The sequence below is a fragment of the Artemia franciscana genome, chromosome 13, assembly GCF_032884065.1.
Source record: "Artemia franciscana chromosome 13, ASM3288406v1, whole genome shotgun sequence".
Lineage (NCBI taxonomy): Eukaryota > Metazoa > Arthropoda > Branchiopoda > Anostraca > Artemiidae > Artemia > Artemia franciscana.
The window spans coordinates 38,015,136-38,033,917 of record NC_088875.1 but is presented as its reverse complement, the minus strand read 5'-3'; the positions used below and the strand labels follow the sequence as shown (position 1 = coordinate 38,033,917).

The 18,782-nt window shown below is 35.1% G+C and overlaps 1 protein-coding gene and 1 long non-coding RNA gene across 5 annotated transcripts in view; one reads left to right on the top strand and one right to left on the bottom strand.

Annotated features, from left to right (window-relative positions):
• Positions 1–8,531: 8,531 nt before the first annotated feature.
• Positions 8,532–17,617, bottom strand: LOC136034901 (uncharacterized). The gene is made up of 2 exons (XR_010619284.1): positions 17,410–17,617; positions 8,532–8,665 (listed from the first exon to the last, which is right to left on the bottom strand). It is a non-coding gene; the product is annotated as an uncharacterized LOC136034901 (long non-coding RNA).
• LOC136034900 (vitamin D3 receptor-like) overlaps positions 17,579–18,782 on the top strand; it is a 31,762-nt gene continuing 30,558 nt past the window's right edge. Inside the window, exon 1 of one of the 4 annotated variants that reach the window (XM_065716393.1) lies at positions 17,579–17,797. In XM_065716393.1, coding sequence (XP_065572465.1) covers positions 17,750–17,797 — 48 coding nt within the window. In that variant the 5' untranslated portion in view covers positions 17,579–17,749. Of the gene's footprint in view, positions 17,922–18,109; positions 18,152–18,575; positions 18,769–18,782 lie in introns of those variants that run through there. The other 3 variants (XM_065716395.1, XM_065716394.1, XM_065716396.1) reach the window with 3 other exon arrangements.

Sequence of the window (18,782 nt, the reverse complement as noted above, 5' to 3'; positions counted from 1 at the left end):
GGAGTGCATGATTTTCTAGCATTATTAAAAAAAAAACAATAAAAAAATAAATATGAAAAAGTTATATCAACTGGAAGTAAGGAGCAGCATTAAAACTTAAAACGAACAGAAATTATTACGCATATGAGGGGTTCATCTCCTCCTAATACCTCGCTCTTTACGCTAAAGTATTTTTAGTAATTTCAACTATTTATTCTACGGCTTTTGTGATTCAGGGGTCATCCTTAAGAAATTGGGACAAAATTTAAGCTTTAGTGTAAAGAGCGAGGTACTGAAGAGGGGGTGAACCCCCTCATATATTTAATAAAACATGACAATACAAAAGTCTGTTACGTAAACTAATTTATAAGTTACGTATATCTTTTACTAACAAAAATATTCGTAAAAAATTGAAAGTTCTAGTTGCCTTTTTAAGTAACCAAAAAATCGGAGGGCAACTAGGCTTCCTCCCCCGCTCTTTTTTCTCAAATCATTCGACCAAATCTATGAGAAAGCCATTTAGCCGAAAAAAACAAATATGTAAATTTCGTTTTAATTATTCCTCTGCGGAGAGCCAAAATTAAAATATGCATTGATTCAAAAACGGTCAGAAATCAAATAAAAAAACAAGTTTTCTTAACTGAAAGTACGGAGCAACATTAAAACTTAAAACGAACAGAAATTACTTTGTATATGAAAGGGGCTGCTTCCTCATCAACGCCCCTCTTTTTACACTAAAGTATTTACTGTTTTAAAGAGTTGAGAGAAAGAGTCAAACTTATAATATCTACTTATAATATCGAATATTGGTGAGTATAGCCCACATACGTTTTTCAGAAGGAATTTTTGTGACTTAGGGGTGGGGTATGTACGAGGATCTTTCCAGGCAGGTATTTTTGGTGGGGAAAGGGAATTCTCCATGGAGGGGGAGCCGGATTTCCCCGCATAATTAAAAAAATCATAAATTAAATAAAAATCACAAAAAATTTCAATTAAAAGTAAGGAGCTAGATTAAAACTTACGAACAGAAATTATTACGCAAATGAGGGGACCGCCCTCTCCTCAATACCTCGCTCTTTCCGCTGAAGATTGTTTTTAACAAGCTTATTCTTCTAATTAATCGGTCTTTGTGATTCAAGAGTCATTCTTAAATAACTGAAACAAAAAATCAAACTTTAGCGCAAAGAGCAAGGTATTGAGGATAAAACGACCCCCCCTCGTGTCTGTAACAATTTCTGGTCGTTTTAAGTTTTAATGTTGCTCATTATTTTCATTTGAAAAAAAAACCTTTTTTTTTTATTTAATCTTATATAAGAGTTGCTTTGTAGAGCATGCGTTGAGATCAGAGAACATCTTGTGTTTTTCATGGTAGTTAGTAGTAGAAGGTGAATTTCGTGTCCTGACATTGACTTAGCACTGTATATATTATTCCAGAATATGCCTATCTCATTAAAAAAAAATGTCAATCATATTAAAATTTCGCTGGATGTGACTTTGCAAGGAATTAGTTTGCAAAAAAAACTTCAGATATATAAACACATTGAAACTATGCAATTAAATATGCGATTTTAGCTGCATCAGTTCATTCTTCAATTTGTTTGGTGAATTATGAATTTAAAGTGCTCTTACGTCAAATAAACTATTATCATCTGTGTCGACCATCAGTGGAATTGTTTCTAGGATAGAATTTTGGAAGGATAATCTTTTTCAGGACAAAAATATACCGATAACAAATCAGGATATTAAAGTAACACAAAAATAAAATCGTAAAACAAACCTGGAAATTATGAAAAGATCAAATATAATCAAGATTTTGGTTTCAAGGGGCCGAGGAGGAGCATTTGCAGCTGTCTCTTGGTCTTAGGTGGCTTCGTATTGCAATGAGTGGTTGGCACTACTAGTAGTAGTATTTTTCCTTTTATGCCATAACGCACTTCAAACGACGAAAGGCATCAATGCTCAGCAAGGTCGGCCTATTCGCATAAGCTCTAGAGGAAATTGCAGGAAGTACCAATTTTATATCATACCACCCCCCTCCGAGAATAAAAAATACTATTCTTTGTCAGAAAAGTTTATTATTATTCGGTAATTGATACTGAAAATTCGATAATGGGACATTTTGTTAAACCAAAATAGCTACTACATTTTTAAGAGCTCTGGTTACTTTTTGGGGGTTCCCCTTAAAATTAGGCAAATTCTCTTGCTTAAATTTTACTTAATGCATATATTGGACTTATTACTTTTTTTTAAACCAGAATGAAAGTTAATGTAGTTACTATATTTTCTCCCCTAGGGACACCCATTGGGGCGGGGATGGGAGGTGCAGGAAGATTATTTGTCCCTGAATTTCAAAAGCAACCTTCTTTTTGTACTTTTATTAAAAAGGATGCTTCCTCATTTTTTGAAAGATGCCTGTTTTACATCTTCATTAAAGAAAAATTGAAAAACACCATGCCCCATCTCCACATTTTTTTTGAATTGGTGGCACTGCTTACCCCCAATTCTTATCATTATTATCACTTTCGTCAGCTTATAAGCTTGCGGAACGGTAACAAATAGGCTATTAGTTCTTAATAGGTGCTTATTATCACAAAAATAATAGAGTATTGTCCCTTCCCCTTTCATGACACTTTTTATTTTGTTATTAAATTGATAGTCTTTTAATAGGTACAAAATTCTTTTAGAAAACAGGTTTGGGTAGGAACCGCATAAAATTTCACAATTTTATCATCCCTATAAAATTCGCCTTACTTTGAATTTTTTTATTCCTGCCCCCCTCGCTCTGAAAGAAATTCGACACTTTACTAGTTCTTAACTGGTCATTAGTAGAAGCCTTAACAACAGAAAAATGTTGTTAAGTATTATGGAACACCTCTTTACTTTTTTGTGCGTTGGTTGTATTTTCTAACAGTTCAATGGCTGGTATAGGCTGCGTGCCAGAAGTAAATTATAACTAATGATCATTATCTACTTTCATCAACTTCTTCCAAAAATGGATAATAGCAACAAACTCAACTATTGAAATGTCTGTAGAAGCTACATCATACTTTCTGCATTTCTGCATGACTAGGAATTGATCAGCTTTTTGGTATTCCGATCTTCCGGAACTGCGATATTTACTTCATACTCGCGAATTAATTGATTACATTATTATATTCGTGAATTAATAAATTAATTGTATTCATGACAAATTGGCTTTGAAGTACATGCACAGTCTTTGCAAGATCATTTTGACTTGGAAATAGAGCTCACAATTACATAGAGGGGGAATAAAATACCAACTAAGTTTAAAATGTTCTTTGAGTATCCTCCCTGTCTAAGTCATTCTACCTTAACCCTCCTTCCACAACAGACCATGAAAATAACTTTTTTTCGCACTACGCTGTGCAACCTCTCATGCTAGCACAGCTTAAGATTTTGTGTGATGTTCTATCATCCTAGGGCATAGAATTTGTCTGTAACGTAGACCAGTGATTTCCCAGCCTTATTTTGCCACTACTCCCTTAAAAATATCTGATCATATGGAGCACCCCTTCCATTTTATAAAACAATGTAGACAAGAAAATTGGTACTTGTGTATTATTCGGAACATACTCAATAAATGAAGTTAGGCTCTTTCATGAAACAAACTACGACGCAGGTACATTTTAATTAAATATTTGGTACTTGTTCATTATTAAATGATTCAATTTAAAGGAGAACACACTCAAGAATTTTGCTGAGAAAATCCTGTTTCATAGCCTCAAAGACAAAACTCAATTTAGTTTGTTACGCACAGTGATAGAAGATAGTGTCTGAACATGGATTTTGAACTGAAGATTCGGGATTGGCCAATGACTGAAAAAGAGACAATTATATTTTTCCAGGATAAGGGGTTATTGCCCACAACAAAACAGTGCGTCAATGGACACAACATGACTTTATACCTAACCTGACATCGTAGTTTTTTTCAAGAACCTAACTTCACTTGTTGAGTGTGTTCTGAATAATACACAAGTACCCGAAAATTTTTAGTACTGCTAAATTTATTAAGATTAACTATTACAAAGAAACGAATAACAATTTTAAATTATTTATTTTTAATGAGATGGATCTGCTTGCCTATTATTAGCATAAACTCTGTCAAATGTCAGTCTCAATGATGAGACAACGAAGCTACACGAAGCTCATCTTCTACAACCAAATGAGCAAAATATTTCAATTTCATTTCAGCTGATGCAGAAAATCCTGTTTCGTACAAATAAGATTTTTGCGAACGGCAGCAATGCTTGTTTAATTTAACAAAATATCATATTCATTCAACAACATATTTGTGTGCTAATTTTGATTTTGTTCGATAAAAATTGCTATTTCCACTTTGACTTCATGGATCCTTCAAATCACTTTAGCACGAGATAGCCATCGTTCTTCAATATCAAACAGTTCGTGGTAACGAACTGTAGTAAGGAGCGACCCGGCTCAATAGTAACCACAACTCTAAAAAATGGAATTTTGATACCAATAGCTACATCAAAAGAATCGCATTTTAGTGCTGATTTTAAATATATAAGTTTCATCAAGTTTAGTCTTACCCATCAAAAGCTAGGAGTCTGAGAAAATGCCTTATTTTAGAAAATAGAAGGAATACCCCCTAAAAGTCATAGAATCTTAACGAAAATCACACCATCAGATTCAGCGTATCAGAGAACCCTAATGCAGCAGTTTCAAGTTCCTTTCTACAAAAATGTGGGATTTTGTATTTTTTGCCAGAAGGCAGATCACGGATGCGTGTTTATTTGTTTGTTTGTTTTTTTTTTCCCAAGGGTGTTCGTATCCACCCAGTGGTCCTAAAATGTTGCAAGGGGGCTCATTTTAACGGAAATAAAAAGTTATAGTGCCCATTTTAAGTGACCAAAAAAATCGGAGGGCACCTAGGCCTCCTCCCACGCTAATTATTTTATCAAAGTCAACGGATCAAAATTCTGAGATAGCCATTTTATTCAGCGTAGTCGAAAAACCTTATATATATGTATATGGGGACGACTTACTCCCCCACAGTTCCCGTGGGAGGGGCTACTAGTTACAAACTTTGACCAGTGCTTACATATAGTAATGGTTATTGGGAAGTGTACAAACGTTTTCAGGGTTATTTTTTGGTTGGGGGGAGGGTCTGAGAAGAGGGGAATACGTTGGGGGAACTTTCCATTGGGAAATGGAAAATTTGTCATGGGGGAAGAAAATTTCCATGAAGGGAGTGCATGATTTTCTAGCATTATTAAAAAAAAAACAATAAAAAAATAAATATGAAAAAGTTATATCAACTGGAAGTAAGGAGCAGCATTAAAACTTAAAACGAACAGAAATTATTACGCATATGAGGGGTTCATCTCCTCCTAAAACCTCGCTCTTTACGCTAAAGTATTTTTAGTAATTTCAACTATTTATTCTACGGCTTTTGTGATTCAGGGGTCATTCTTAAGAAATTGGGACAAAATTTAAGCTTTAGTGTAAAGAGCGAGGTACTGAAGAGGGGGTGACCCCCTCATATATTTAATAAAAACATGAAAATACAAAAGTCTGTTACGTAAGCTAATTTATAAGTTACGTATATCTTTTACTAACAAAAACATTCGTAAAAAATTTAATGTTCTAGTTGCCTTTTTAAGTAACCAAAAAATCGGAGGGCAACTAGGCTTCCTCCCCCGCTCTTTTTTCTCAAATCATTCGACCAAAACTATGAGAAAGCCTTTTAGCCGAAAAAAAAACAAATATGTAAATTTCGTTTTAATTATTCCTCTGCGGAGAGCCAAAATTAAAATATGCATTGATTCAAAAACGGTCAGAAATCAAATAAAAAAACAAGTTTTCTTAACTGAAAGTACGGAGCGACATTAAAACTTAAAACGAACAGAAATTACTTTGTATATGAAAGGGGCTGCTTTCTCATCAACGCCCCTCTTTTTACACTAAATTATTTACTGTTTTAAAAAGAGTTCAGAGAAAGAGTCAAACTTATAATATCTACTTATAATATCGAATATTGGTGAGTATAGCCCACATACGTTTTTCAGAAGGGATTTTTGTGACGTAGGGGTGGGGGTATGTAGGAGGATCTTTCCAGGCAGGTATTTTTGGTGGGGAAAGGGAATTCTCCATGGAGGGGGAGCCGGATTTCCCCGCATAATTAAAAAAATCATAAATTAAATAAAAATCACAAAAAATTTCAATTAAAAGTAAGGAGCTAGATTAAAACTTACGAACAGAAATTATTACGCAAATGAGGGGACCGCCCTCTCCTCAATACCTCGCTCTTTCCGCTGAAGATTGTTTTTAACAAGCTTATTCTTCTAATTAATCGGTCTTTGTGATTCAAGAGTCATTCTTAAATAACTGAAACAAAAAATCAAACTTTAGCGCAAAGAGCAAGGTATTGAGGATAAAACGACCCCCCCTCGTGTCTGTAATAATTTCTGGTCGTTTTAAGTTTTAATTGCTCATTATTTTCATTTGAAAAAAAAAACTTTTTTTTTATTTAATCTTATATAAGAGTTGCTTTGTAGAGCATGCGTTGAGATCAGAGAACATCGGGTGTTTTTCATGTTAGTTAGTAGTAGAAGGTGAGTTTCGTGTCCTGACATTGACTTAGCACTGTATGTATTATTCCAGAATATGCCTATCTCATTAAAAAAATGTCAATCATATTAAAATTTCGCTGGATGTGACTTTGCAAGGAATTAGTTTGCAAAAAAAACTTCAGTTATATAAACACATTGAAACTATGCAATTAAATATGCGGTTTTAGCTGCATCAGTTCCTTCTTCAACTTGTTTGGTGAATTATGAATTTAAAATTCGTATTCAAAAAAATAATTGATCGCCAAAATCGTCCCCAGCTGGGTCTATGAAATCTCGCCAATTTTACCTTAAAATGGTGGCCTAGCTTTTGTTCAGCCTGAGCCAGTAAACCCAGTCAGTCTCGTTTTGCGTGACTGCGTAGTTTTAATTTCATTTGATATTTTTTTCAATCTTGTTTAATATTCGCGCCTCCCCATAGACTAGTCAGTGGCTCCCTAGGGAGGCGCGCCCCCTAGTTTGGAAAACGGTGTCGTAGACAGTACCAAGTTGACTCGAGCCCTGCACAGTGTTTACGTTAAGTAAGCTTATGTGACGTTACAGAAAAGTTAACATAGTAGCAACAAAATAGAATTTCTGGATGACTAAATTATAATTTTTTAAAATAAATTATTAAACATTCCTCAAAAAGCTTTCATGTTTCATCAAAACTAGAATATCCGTCTCTATTCCACATTTTTAATTTTTGAATATTTTGCTCGCGATCATTATGATGGTTTTATCGAATTTTACATTAGACTATGGTAAAAGAAAAGGCTTTAGTTTGAACAATTATTCTTAAAGTAACGTAACTTAACTACTCAGCATAGAAAATTACATGGGTAGTGTGAAATTCACTCCAGCCAAATACATGCACAGGAGGGGAGGGCTTTGAAAGCTTAGAATACTTTTGGATCTTTGCCACCCTCTAAAGAACACGGTAAAAAAAAAAATCCGTTTGCACTTTTACGCTAAGATAGTGCAGCAAGTAATCCTTATGCTAAAAAAGCGTACTTTTACTTACGGACGCTAATTCAGCATTTTTTCAGTTAGAGGGTTAAAAAGAAGGTCTTTTAGCGTATTTTCTGACTTGGCGTAAACGTTATTGGCGGACCCACTTAATTTGTCACTGCCAATCCCTGTGATTCTGAAATTACGGTTTTTCAACGTTAAATGACCCTCTTCTGCTGCGAAACTACAATCATTTAGCGTACTTTTTCGTTGGTTTGGCGTTAATGGCGTGGGCTCCCAGTATCATTTCTGCCTATCAAGGAAGCTTCCGCATCTTGCTTTTTTAGCGTATAATTACGCTTCTTTAGCGTAAATTGATAAAGATTAGCCGTTAGGGGCAGCGCAGTCCGTAAAGTTTTTTTTGGGAGGGGCACATGATTTTTGTGGGGGGGGGGGGAGAATAAAGAATTTTTTTCTTGGAGGGGGAGGGCCCTGAGTTGAAATTTTGAATTGCAGCTTTCATAATAGGATTAATGAACATATTCGATAGGAATATGTACAACTGTCCAAAGCAATATCATTGTTAAGCAACTGGTAAAAATAGGATGCAATCTAACAGCTGTATTACAATTAAATCGTTTCCAGTTGTAAACGGGTTGTCAAACAACTAGAAATTGCTTGAGTCGTGCAAAACATTGGGATCCAACTGTAAAGGCTGAATTTGAAGACAGGTCCCTATTTTTGGGGAAAATATCAAGCCAACTGGCATTAGATCCATCGTACCATACAAAGTTCTAATTCAAAGGGGAACCTTGTCAAACGAAACCTCTACTATGTACAGCGCAGTTACTCTTGCCCAATATAAACTGACCATGAAAACCAACTACATGATGGAAGAGAAAGAAAAGCACAAACAATCTCGACCTACCACTGATCTTTGCTTCGACGTTGACTAATTGGTACCAACTTAAAAACGCGACCATCCGGCCAAACACTACCGAAAAGGACAAATGATTCGAATTATTTCTTTCTTATTTACATGTACATATATTTGACTAAAAAATAAAGCAATAGAAATATATTATAGTTTGATTTAAAACGTTCTTGCTTTTGCTTTCTTCTGAGGGTCCATCTTGACGGCATACCTAGAACAAATACAGTTTCTAAGATTACTATAACCATGAAGGGTTCTTCGTAATAATAAGTAATAATTTAGTAGGAGAATAATGTCTGTATGTAGGTGTACTTAGTATGGGATTTAGTAGTCTGTAACTGGGATTTAGCAGTTTTAGTAACTTAGAAAATGAAACAACTTTTCGAATATAAAAGAGGGATGAATTCTTTGCCAAATCAGGTAAAAGTAATTTAATATTATTGTGGGCTAAGACAGTCTTAGCTGAATGGAGGTGGACCAGATGGAGGTAGGACAGGTTGCAAGCAAATGGAGGTTAAACCAGGAAATACAGACATAGTAGACATAAAAAGATAAATAGTTTCTGAGATCACACTGGCTAATCCTGATAAAACATAAAATCGTGAAGAAAGGAAGAAAACGAGGGCAATAAACAGCCAGTGAAAAAATTAAAAAATTATGCAAATATTTTGGTCAAGACCTCCACTTGACCGTCCACAGTGCTGAATAAAACTGATAAAAATATATAAAAAAAAACTGAAATAGAATGACCCTTTCTTAGCAACGACGAAAGGGTAATAAGGGCCACCGTTACTCAGAAAGATTCATCCTATTTTGGTTTTGTGTTTTGTTTTGGGATTTGGTTTTTTATATTTTTATCAGTTTTATTCTGCACTGTGGACGATCAAGTGGAGGTCTTGACCGAAATATCTGCATTATTTTTCAATTTTTTCACTAGCTGTTTATCGTCCTCGTTTTCTTTCTTTCTTAGTAATTTTATGCTGTATCCCAAAAATATGGCTCGGTTTCCCTGAGATCTTATGCGGGAGTCAAGGAGGAGTGGGGTGAGAGTTAAGGTGGGATTGAGGAAAGATTTATTAAAATTTTGGGTGGAGGTGAGGTCTTGCTTGAGAGTAAAGAATTGAATGCCCGAAACAAAAGTTACAACTTGCAAAATTTGAATGAATCTAAAACTGATCAATAGAATGTAAAAAACAATGCTTGTTTCTTGGTGGAAACGGTCAAACTTCGAAGTGAAAGCCTAGCTTGTGGCTATTGGTGGATTGAGAAACAAAAAAATGTATAATTTGACTTAATTTGTCATATGTATCTAATCAACCTCTCCATGACGGTAAGTATGCCCTTGTGCTTCCCGTACTTGATTCTAAAAACCCAGTATGACATGAACCATGCAAGTAAGGCCTCCAGCATTGTTTTGCATTGACAGATTTCCACGAGGTCTACGTAAAGTACAATCCTGCGTAAAAAGCCCTGCTGGCCCGAGAGACAAAAAATATTGTTTGGACCATTTCCCAAGCCTTAAACAGAGACGGCAACAGGGGGAAAACATTTTTACCCTTATGAAGGACCCAACACCTTATGAAGGAAAAACCTAAAGAGCAAAAGAACCTGCTTTACCACTTTTTGTGAAATAAAACCCTGAATTCTGAAGTGGAAAAGAATACACAAATTAAAATAAATATTGGAGGTACCGCGCTGACAAACGTTTCGCAATTATTGTTAGGCCAAAGAGAACAGCACGAACAAATGAGAAGGAAAAAAAAGTGAATAATCCAACCACACCTAATCCATCCAATTCAACAAACGTACTGACTGACCTTCTAGTCATCGATAAGATAATTAAGGTAAATTAGGCACAATTACACAGAACACAGAAGCTGAATATTCTTGTCAAAGCATTTGCACTTGAAGAGGCAGGAACTTAAATAGAGGTCTATTTAACCAAATGTCAAATCTAGTGATATCAGGCGGCCTGGAAACGCAATATACATGGATAATGTGTACTGAGCTATGACTACTCACCGACGACAATGATAACCGGATCAACGGCATAGCAGACATTTTCAACACAAGCATCCCACTATATGAAACCTTCACTCGAGTGATGGCCTATGCATGGCAGTAATGTAAACTCTGTCCCATGAAATTTGGGCAAGCCATTTAAAGCAAGGATTGAACTTCACTACATTTACAGACTTCTTCCTGAATTTGGGTCCCGCAGCGGATTTCTCATAGTATAGGATTTCTCATAGTAGGATTTCTCATAGTATGCTTTAGTTTTAAAGCGAAACTGACTTTTCCAATAGTCTTTAGCTGCAGTGCTTCCAGAGAACATGCAGACTCTGCAAGTATTCTGCACATTTCAGTTAAAGCATTTCACGAACCCTCGAACAGTATTCGAATTGTAGAGTTGTATCTACATATATAATAAACAAAAACTTTGAACCTTGGCCAACTAATCACAATGCCTTCAGTGCAACGAGACGCTAATTCATGAACAACCTTTTTGAAGATCTTTTAAGAATCAACAGTCTCGAAGTTCAATGCCAGCACTATTATAACTAACTGCACTAGATCTATCCTTGCTCAAAGCCAAAGTGGGAAGTTGAGAATTCTCATGTAAAAAGCAAGAGTGCTGTAATTTCCTGCAAAAGACTTTTCAAGTGATATTTTCATCTGTACCTCATCTTCGAAGAGCTGAACAAATATCATATTTTTCTTCATGTCAGGAACAGAAGCATACAAAGAAGCGAAACAGTCATCATTACAAAAGTCTCTATATACACCTTCTTCTGAAGGATGATACGAATCTATCAGAAATGAAAGAAGTGCTCTATCTTTGAAAAGATTCTCCAAGTTGGCTGCAAGTGAAACTACTTGAACAATTCTCCTGTTTCCATACTTGTTAAGTCCAATGCAGACTTACTCTGGTATTACTGGAACTTTCAAATACTCGTGTGGTAATTACTGAGATCTCAGTGATCTGGCAGTATGGGCTGTAACAAGCAGTAAAGGATCCTGCAAATAATGACAATCAGTTTCGTCATTTATTTTCCCAAACAAATCTGGCTGAGAAATAGAAGAGATGTATTTAGTAACATTTTCTTTAAGTTCTTTTGCTACAGGTTCATGAGACTCAATAATGAGAAGTCTGAAGATTTCAAAAAGGTTTTCAAAAGGCTCAATAGCATGGATACCAGAAACACCTGATGCTGCTTGTCTTAATCCTGGTGCGTTGACTACGGCAGCTACTAAATAATGGCAGCTGCAAAAGCAGCTGCCATTATTTCATCTTGGTTCAAGTCCCGTATTTCCGAGCCTAGAGGCTCAGGAGATTCATTTGCTTCAACACAATCTTTACCCTGGTCAGGGGGAGTGTACAGACAGCTTAAAGCCACATGATATTGCAATTCTCAGCAGATGTGATACCGCAGGGAGCTCTGTACTGGAAACGTCTTACTACAACCTCTAAAAGGACATGGTGCTTTATCTGAATCTTTTATATGGGAGCAGAGATGGCTAAACAAGAGGTCTTTCCTCACAAATTCTGATTGACAGTAAGTTATACTGCTGGGAAATATAATTGTAGTCTCACTAGGCAGTAGTGTAACCGTAGTCTTTTCAGTTTCGGAATAGGAGTTGAGATTAATACCAAGTTTGTTGCTCCTACTCAATGCTTTATAGCAATTGGGTATGGGGCATACAGGACGACGAGAGGCAAACAGAATGGCATGTTGTTTAACATGAACTGTATATTCTATCAGGCTGTGAAGTTCCAACAAGCAAACTGGTATTATCTATATATATATATATATATATATATATATATATATATATATATATATATATATATATATATATATATATATATATATATATATATATATATTAATATATTAAAACCTTTTATATATTAATATGATTTTTAAAACTACTTCACTATGCTCTCCTCCCTTAATGTGCAAATATATAACCCAAATTAAATATTTTCCATGCATTTTGCCATGGGTCACTCTTGTTTCAGCTATTATAATCCATATATATATATATATATATATATATATATATATATATATATATATATATATATATATATATATATATATATATATATATAAAATATATATATATATATATATATATATATATATATATATATATATATATATATATATATATATATTAAGCTGTATCACCTAATATTAAATTTGTGCTTTCTAAATTTTCTTTCCTGTGATAAAAATTTCCAAACAGAATGAATTTACCCTGGGTGGTTGGCAACTTGAATTGAGGTTTGAGTCAATCATCAAGAAACCAACGTTTTCAATTTGTTCATCGCTAATTTTCAACTGACAAGCGATTAGCTCCTCCCAAACCTCTCGAGGAGCGTAACTATATATTGAAGGAATAGAACTGTACTCATCTCAACGTTAATTTACAGTTATATTCTAAAAGACCGTACTTTCACGCTAATCCATCAACTAGACAGTACGCTGAACGAACGTGAAACAACGCTCCCTTCATGAAGGAATATTTTTTTGTGAAATCTTGAAATTTTTACAGGTTCAAATGATTTTTTTTTTACTTTAAGCATCTTTCCCTAAAATAAATGATTGTCAAAGTGCCTAATTAGAAACCTAAAAAAAAACAAACATATATCTATGCTATGGTTAAGGTAAAACTGAGAAAACATCCCTTTTAACTGGGCTCGTAAATCTTGGTTTTGAATGAAGTATCGCTACTATTTAGGCGATCCATTTTTTGTTGTTGGTGGCATCCAAACCGGAGAACAGCCCAAATAACAGTGCGTTTATAATAACATAGTAAGAACTAATTATACTGTGCCCTTTTGGAAATAGAAAAAGCGAGCACCATATTTAGTCTGGTTGATTCCGTGATCTGTTTTCACATTTTCTTGTTGATCGCATATCAGTTAAACAGAAGCGGCATTTAACATATGAATATTTATTTTGCAAATCATTCCTCCTAATAGTTCCTCAATACTATGAAATATTGATCGTGGGTGCCTATGTAACTCATTAACTGAGCTTTACGATATGCAAAACACCCTGAAATTACGTCTTAAAGATTTTTAGAGCATCCAAAACTTACTATATTTAGGCAGCCAAGGCGGAGGGAGCTGAGTTATCGTTTTAAGATAAGTCAAGTCCGGCAATTTTTTCTTGGTAAGAAAGAATCGCACATCAGTTCATACTATGGCTTATCTAGATCTGGAACCCAGTTTGATGAAATTAGCTTGTGAGATTGGCACCAGGACTGGGGAAATTTAAGCTGCATCCTCATTAGCATTCTGAAATTGTTTTAACCTTTATCAATGTTTGTATTCGATAATTTTGCATTAGTTAATTTGATAACGGCAAAAACGGTCGTAAAAAACCTGTATGGAAATCCTTTTCGCAGAGTCAGAGGATGAAGAAGTGAGGAGAGATACATAGGGTCTTCTCAACTAGGCATCCAAGCATGATTATTTCAAGGGAGGGGCATTTCAGGGTTGGCAAACTTTTTAATCACCAATAAAAGTTGGAATATAGGGGGACTGTGAGAGAATATAGAAAAAAAAAAATAAATTTTCTGAAATCGTAAGGCTTGGTTTAAGGACCCACAGGTCCTGGCTTCAAATACTTCCTTCATATATATATATATATATATATATATATATATATATATATATATATATATATATATATATATATATATATATATATATATATATATATATATATATATATATATATATATATATATATATATATATATATATATATATATATATATATATATATATATATATATATATATATATATATATAAATAAATAATTTGTCTGTGTGTCTGTCGAGTGACGTCATGTTTGTGTGTCGACTGACGTCATGTTTGTCGACTGACGAAATTACAGACCGGGACATCGGGACACAAATGACGACCGGGACATAGGGAGTATAAATGACGACCGGGACACTCAAAGAGAAAGCGACAGGGACACAAGGAATGTTCGATTAGCAATCACCATCAACAAAGCACCGGGACACAAATGACAACCGGGACACAAGGAATATAAATGACCTATATATATAAAATAAGTTGTCTGTGTGTCTGTCGAGTGACATCATGTTTGTGTGTCGACTGACGTCATGTTTGTCGACTGACGAAATTACAGACCGGGACATCGGGACACAAATGATGACCGGGACATAGGGAATATAAATGACGACCGGGACACTCAAGGAGAAAGTGACGGGGACACAGGGGATGTTCGATTAGCAATCACCATCAACAAAGTTCAAGGGCAATCATTAGAATAATGAGGTATAGATCTGAATACAGATTGTTTTTCCCATGGACAATTATATGTTGCATGTTCAAGACTCGGTAAACCTGACAATCTATTTATATGCACAGACAATGGGACAGCCGAGAACGTTGTATATTCGCAAGTTTTACGTAGTTAAATATATATATATATATATATATATATATATATATATATATATATATATATATATATATATATATATATATATATATATATATATATATATATATATATATCTATATTCACAGGTGGGACACAGGGACACAACTACAATGGCGCGTAACTAATATGGCGCGTAACGACTTACGTGCGCGGGGGGGCTTGTGGGGCGCGAAGCGCCCCCTCCAACTAGGTGTTGGGGTGGCACGAAGCGCCACCCCAACAGCTGGTATATATATATATATATATATATATATATATATATATCAAAATTCCGTGTCTCAGAGTTCTAGTTACTATTGATTGAGCCACGTCGCTCCTTTTGACACCTAGTTACCCCGAACTGTTTGATAACAGCGCTTCAATGCGGCTGAAAATCATTATTTTACAATATAACACTTTGTTCATTTTAATAACCGATTTTGTTGAATAGCTGAAAAACAGAGATAAATGTTTAAACTTATTTGCATCTAATGAAGACAAATCGGTTTGTTAATATAAAGGCGCTTTCACCTACCGACGCAAAGCCTTTCACATTGCCTGGGGTTACTTACGTAGCCTCTCGTATTAAGATATTAGGCTACCTTATGGTGTTTTTGATCCTTAGTGCTAACGAAATGTAAGGTTTTTTTAAAAAGGAACTTTGAAAACTGATTTTGAGTCTATTTCTGACCCAGTTGCTGCGAACTGCGTCTTCTATTTTATTATTATAAAAAAATTCGAAATTTACAAAATGATTATAATCGTTAGATTATTTATTTGAAAATTCGTGCCCTAAAATTTCTGCACCCGGGGCAGGTCCTCCTCTTTCCCGCCTAAAACCACATCTGGCTACTCCAATTTTTCCTGTTTCTGATATCTGAATTCTAGTTTCGCGTATATCTAGATGAAGCAACACTTACGTTTGCAGTAATGTCACTTTGACATTTGTATAATAAACATGTATTTTCAAACGGGATTTTCTGCGTATCATTAATTACGCAGATAGGTCGACTATGAATAGGAGACATATTGGAGATGATATTGAAAGACAGAAGGGCTGGGCAGACGCAGGGGTGCCAGTTCGCAAAAATGTGAGAAGAAGGGCAAAGTTGTGTTCGATTTTTCTCATGATAATACGAAAAAGGTATTTCTTAAAATCTACAAGGAGATAATTTTTTTTTAATACGAATTCTTTTTGCCAATAAGAGATATTGCCCCCTGCCCTTTCGGCATCCATGAACAGGCGTAGTGTTTTCTTCGAGCGTCTTAAGAAGCCCAACACACAAGGTATACACGAGCTTTTTCAAAGAAAAGGCAGCGTTTTCTTGGCAAATATTTTGAATTTGTAAAACATGAAGGCTAAAACGAGAAAATTCTTTTGATTCAGCCATCAAGCCACATATTAAGCGAAATGGACAAGCTTAAACCCCTATGATAGCTATTTCTGCAAATCTAGAATTTAAACTGTTCACAATTGTTGCGTCAGACTCTTAATTTACAATACTTCAGCGTAAGAACCGCCTGGAATCAGCATTAATCTATAAGAACCCTTCCCTCTGATGCTATATTAAAATATATATTTTTTTTAGTAAATGCTGCTATTGTTAGCTGGCAAAATGCAACCACTGTCCTCTCCTTAAGCGGAACAAGGTTTACAACAGAGAGGTTTGAAAATAGGGTGTGATGTAAGTCGACATTTTTGAAGCAATCTAGATAGGCTATAACGTACTGAAAAGAAACTTTACAAATTACCCTATATCTGACTCAATTTTAACACTAAATGAATCACAAAAAAGCAAAAGAAACATAACCGAAAGGTTTTATCCATAGAAGAAAAAATCGTTTTCATCTTGGAAATCAAAATTCGTCCAAATTTTAGTCACCGTGTATCAGCGTTTGTTACAACATTTAGAAAATTCGGTGAAGGACTATTTTTTCAACTGCTCCAATGATACTGTTTACGAATCGCAAATTGAATTCCCTAAAGTTTTTAATCAGTAGCCTTATTCACCTTCGTAATAGTTTTAGTATTAATTAAATTAAACAAATGGAGAAATATAAAAGATAAAAGTCAGGTTAAAAAATAGCCTTTGTGCCTATTTTATTTTTTGAATAATAATCGTGTCCGCGGCCTTGGGCAAAACACTAATTCCGGAATCTCTCATAGGTTACAGACTTCTAAGCAAAGGAACAGTCTGCGAAACTCCAACTTGGTTCTCTGCCGACATAATTTATACTGCCTCTTGAAATAACGTTAGTACCCAGACCTCTGTCAACGATGACCATACCCTCTGATAGCGGGGTCTGATATCAACTCCTCTGTAAATCAACTTTAAGCGGAAAAAGCGCCGTCAATTAAGATCATTCACGAACAGGACAATAGAGTATAAAAGAACGCTACCAAATTATAATAGTCAAATATAACATTGTAGAAACTCATCGGAGCATAAATTCTGCCACACAAAATCACATTTACATACCTTACATATATACACCTTCATCTCAATCTGCAATGGTATGCACCTGTTCGCAATCCGAGATAACTCTCAAGTTAGTGTAATGACATTCGGGTTGAAGAGGCAGCGCGGAAAGTTGCATGCAGAAATGATTCGCTGCTATTGGGTAGAGTACCCGATGGCTTAGGATATCAGCCACTAAGATGCTTAGAAGCCTTTACATGGCTGAAATAGCTTTTCAATAGTTTCGAGTTCTAGTTGTTCTGCATTACTCCTCAAAATAAGAACAAGGAGGGTAATGGAACCAATCTAGTGTTAATTTTTAGTTGCATGTTGTCTGTCTTCCTGTTTTATTTCTAAGAGGATGTCTGTTTTTGCCAGTGAAGATGCTATGCAGTGTGAAACACTTAAGGTAATTCTAGGACTGTTTATGATAAAGCACTACCCTGGTTTCACACAGGAAGTGAATGACTATGTTTTGGAAAAATTATGTTTTCCATCTCCATATGAAAGTTCATCATCAAAGCAAGAACTAGGTAATTTTTAGAAAGGGACAACAAATTCTAAAAATATTCTATGGCAGCAAAACAGTTATTATGCTTACGACATTCAGAATAACTCCGGGTTTTATATTTAATTTTTCTCTTCTGAATATGCCTACTTTTGCCAGTTTCAAACTGTGCAGCTCAACCTTACCGTGACAAAAGTAGAAGGTACTTCACGCCATTGGGATGACTATAGTCGATATATTACTGGTCTCATGACTGTATGTCGTAAATAATATTTTCACTTTTCTGGGATATTTTGCAAAAATTGTTTGCTGAGCTATTTTTTTCAAAGGGAAAAGTGAGTTTAGGTCAAAATGATCAAAATAGGATTGAAGATAAAATGTCCTTTCGATTATCCCTTTGAGAACGGCTCAAAGGACGGTCCATCTATCTCGAGATGCCAGTCATAACCCATAGGGATGCCATCAACGATATTCTGTTTCTCTAAAATCAATAAATTAGTATCGCGGAAATCCGCTTGCCATGCACCTACGTAGGTAGGAGGAACTCGGGGCTTGGCCCCTTTAAATCTAAAATGACTTCTTGGCACTTCTTAATCAAATTATGAAGTAATAGTTTTGTTATTCCCACTCGGAACAAATTCTTGTGTATGCGTCTGCGACTTGTAAAAAAAATGCAAGAAAACGAAGGCCTCCATACTAGTAAAACTTGTGTTTGTAAAGTGCAAATTTCAAACAATACGGACTTTGCAAAAATCTGCTACTCTAATAGTCGTTCCGATGGTGTAAAGTATCTTCGTTTTTTACTGTGTATATTCATTACGACACAATCGAGGTGATTCTACAAATACATTTGAAGCATATCTTTTGCAAAGGTAATCTCTAGAAA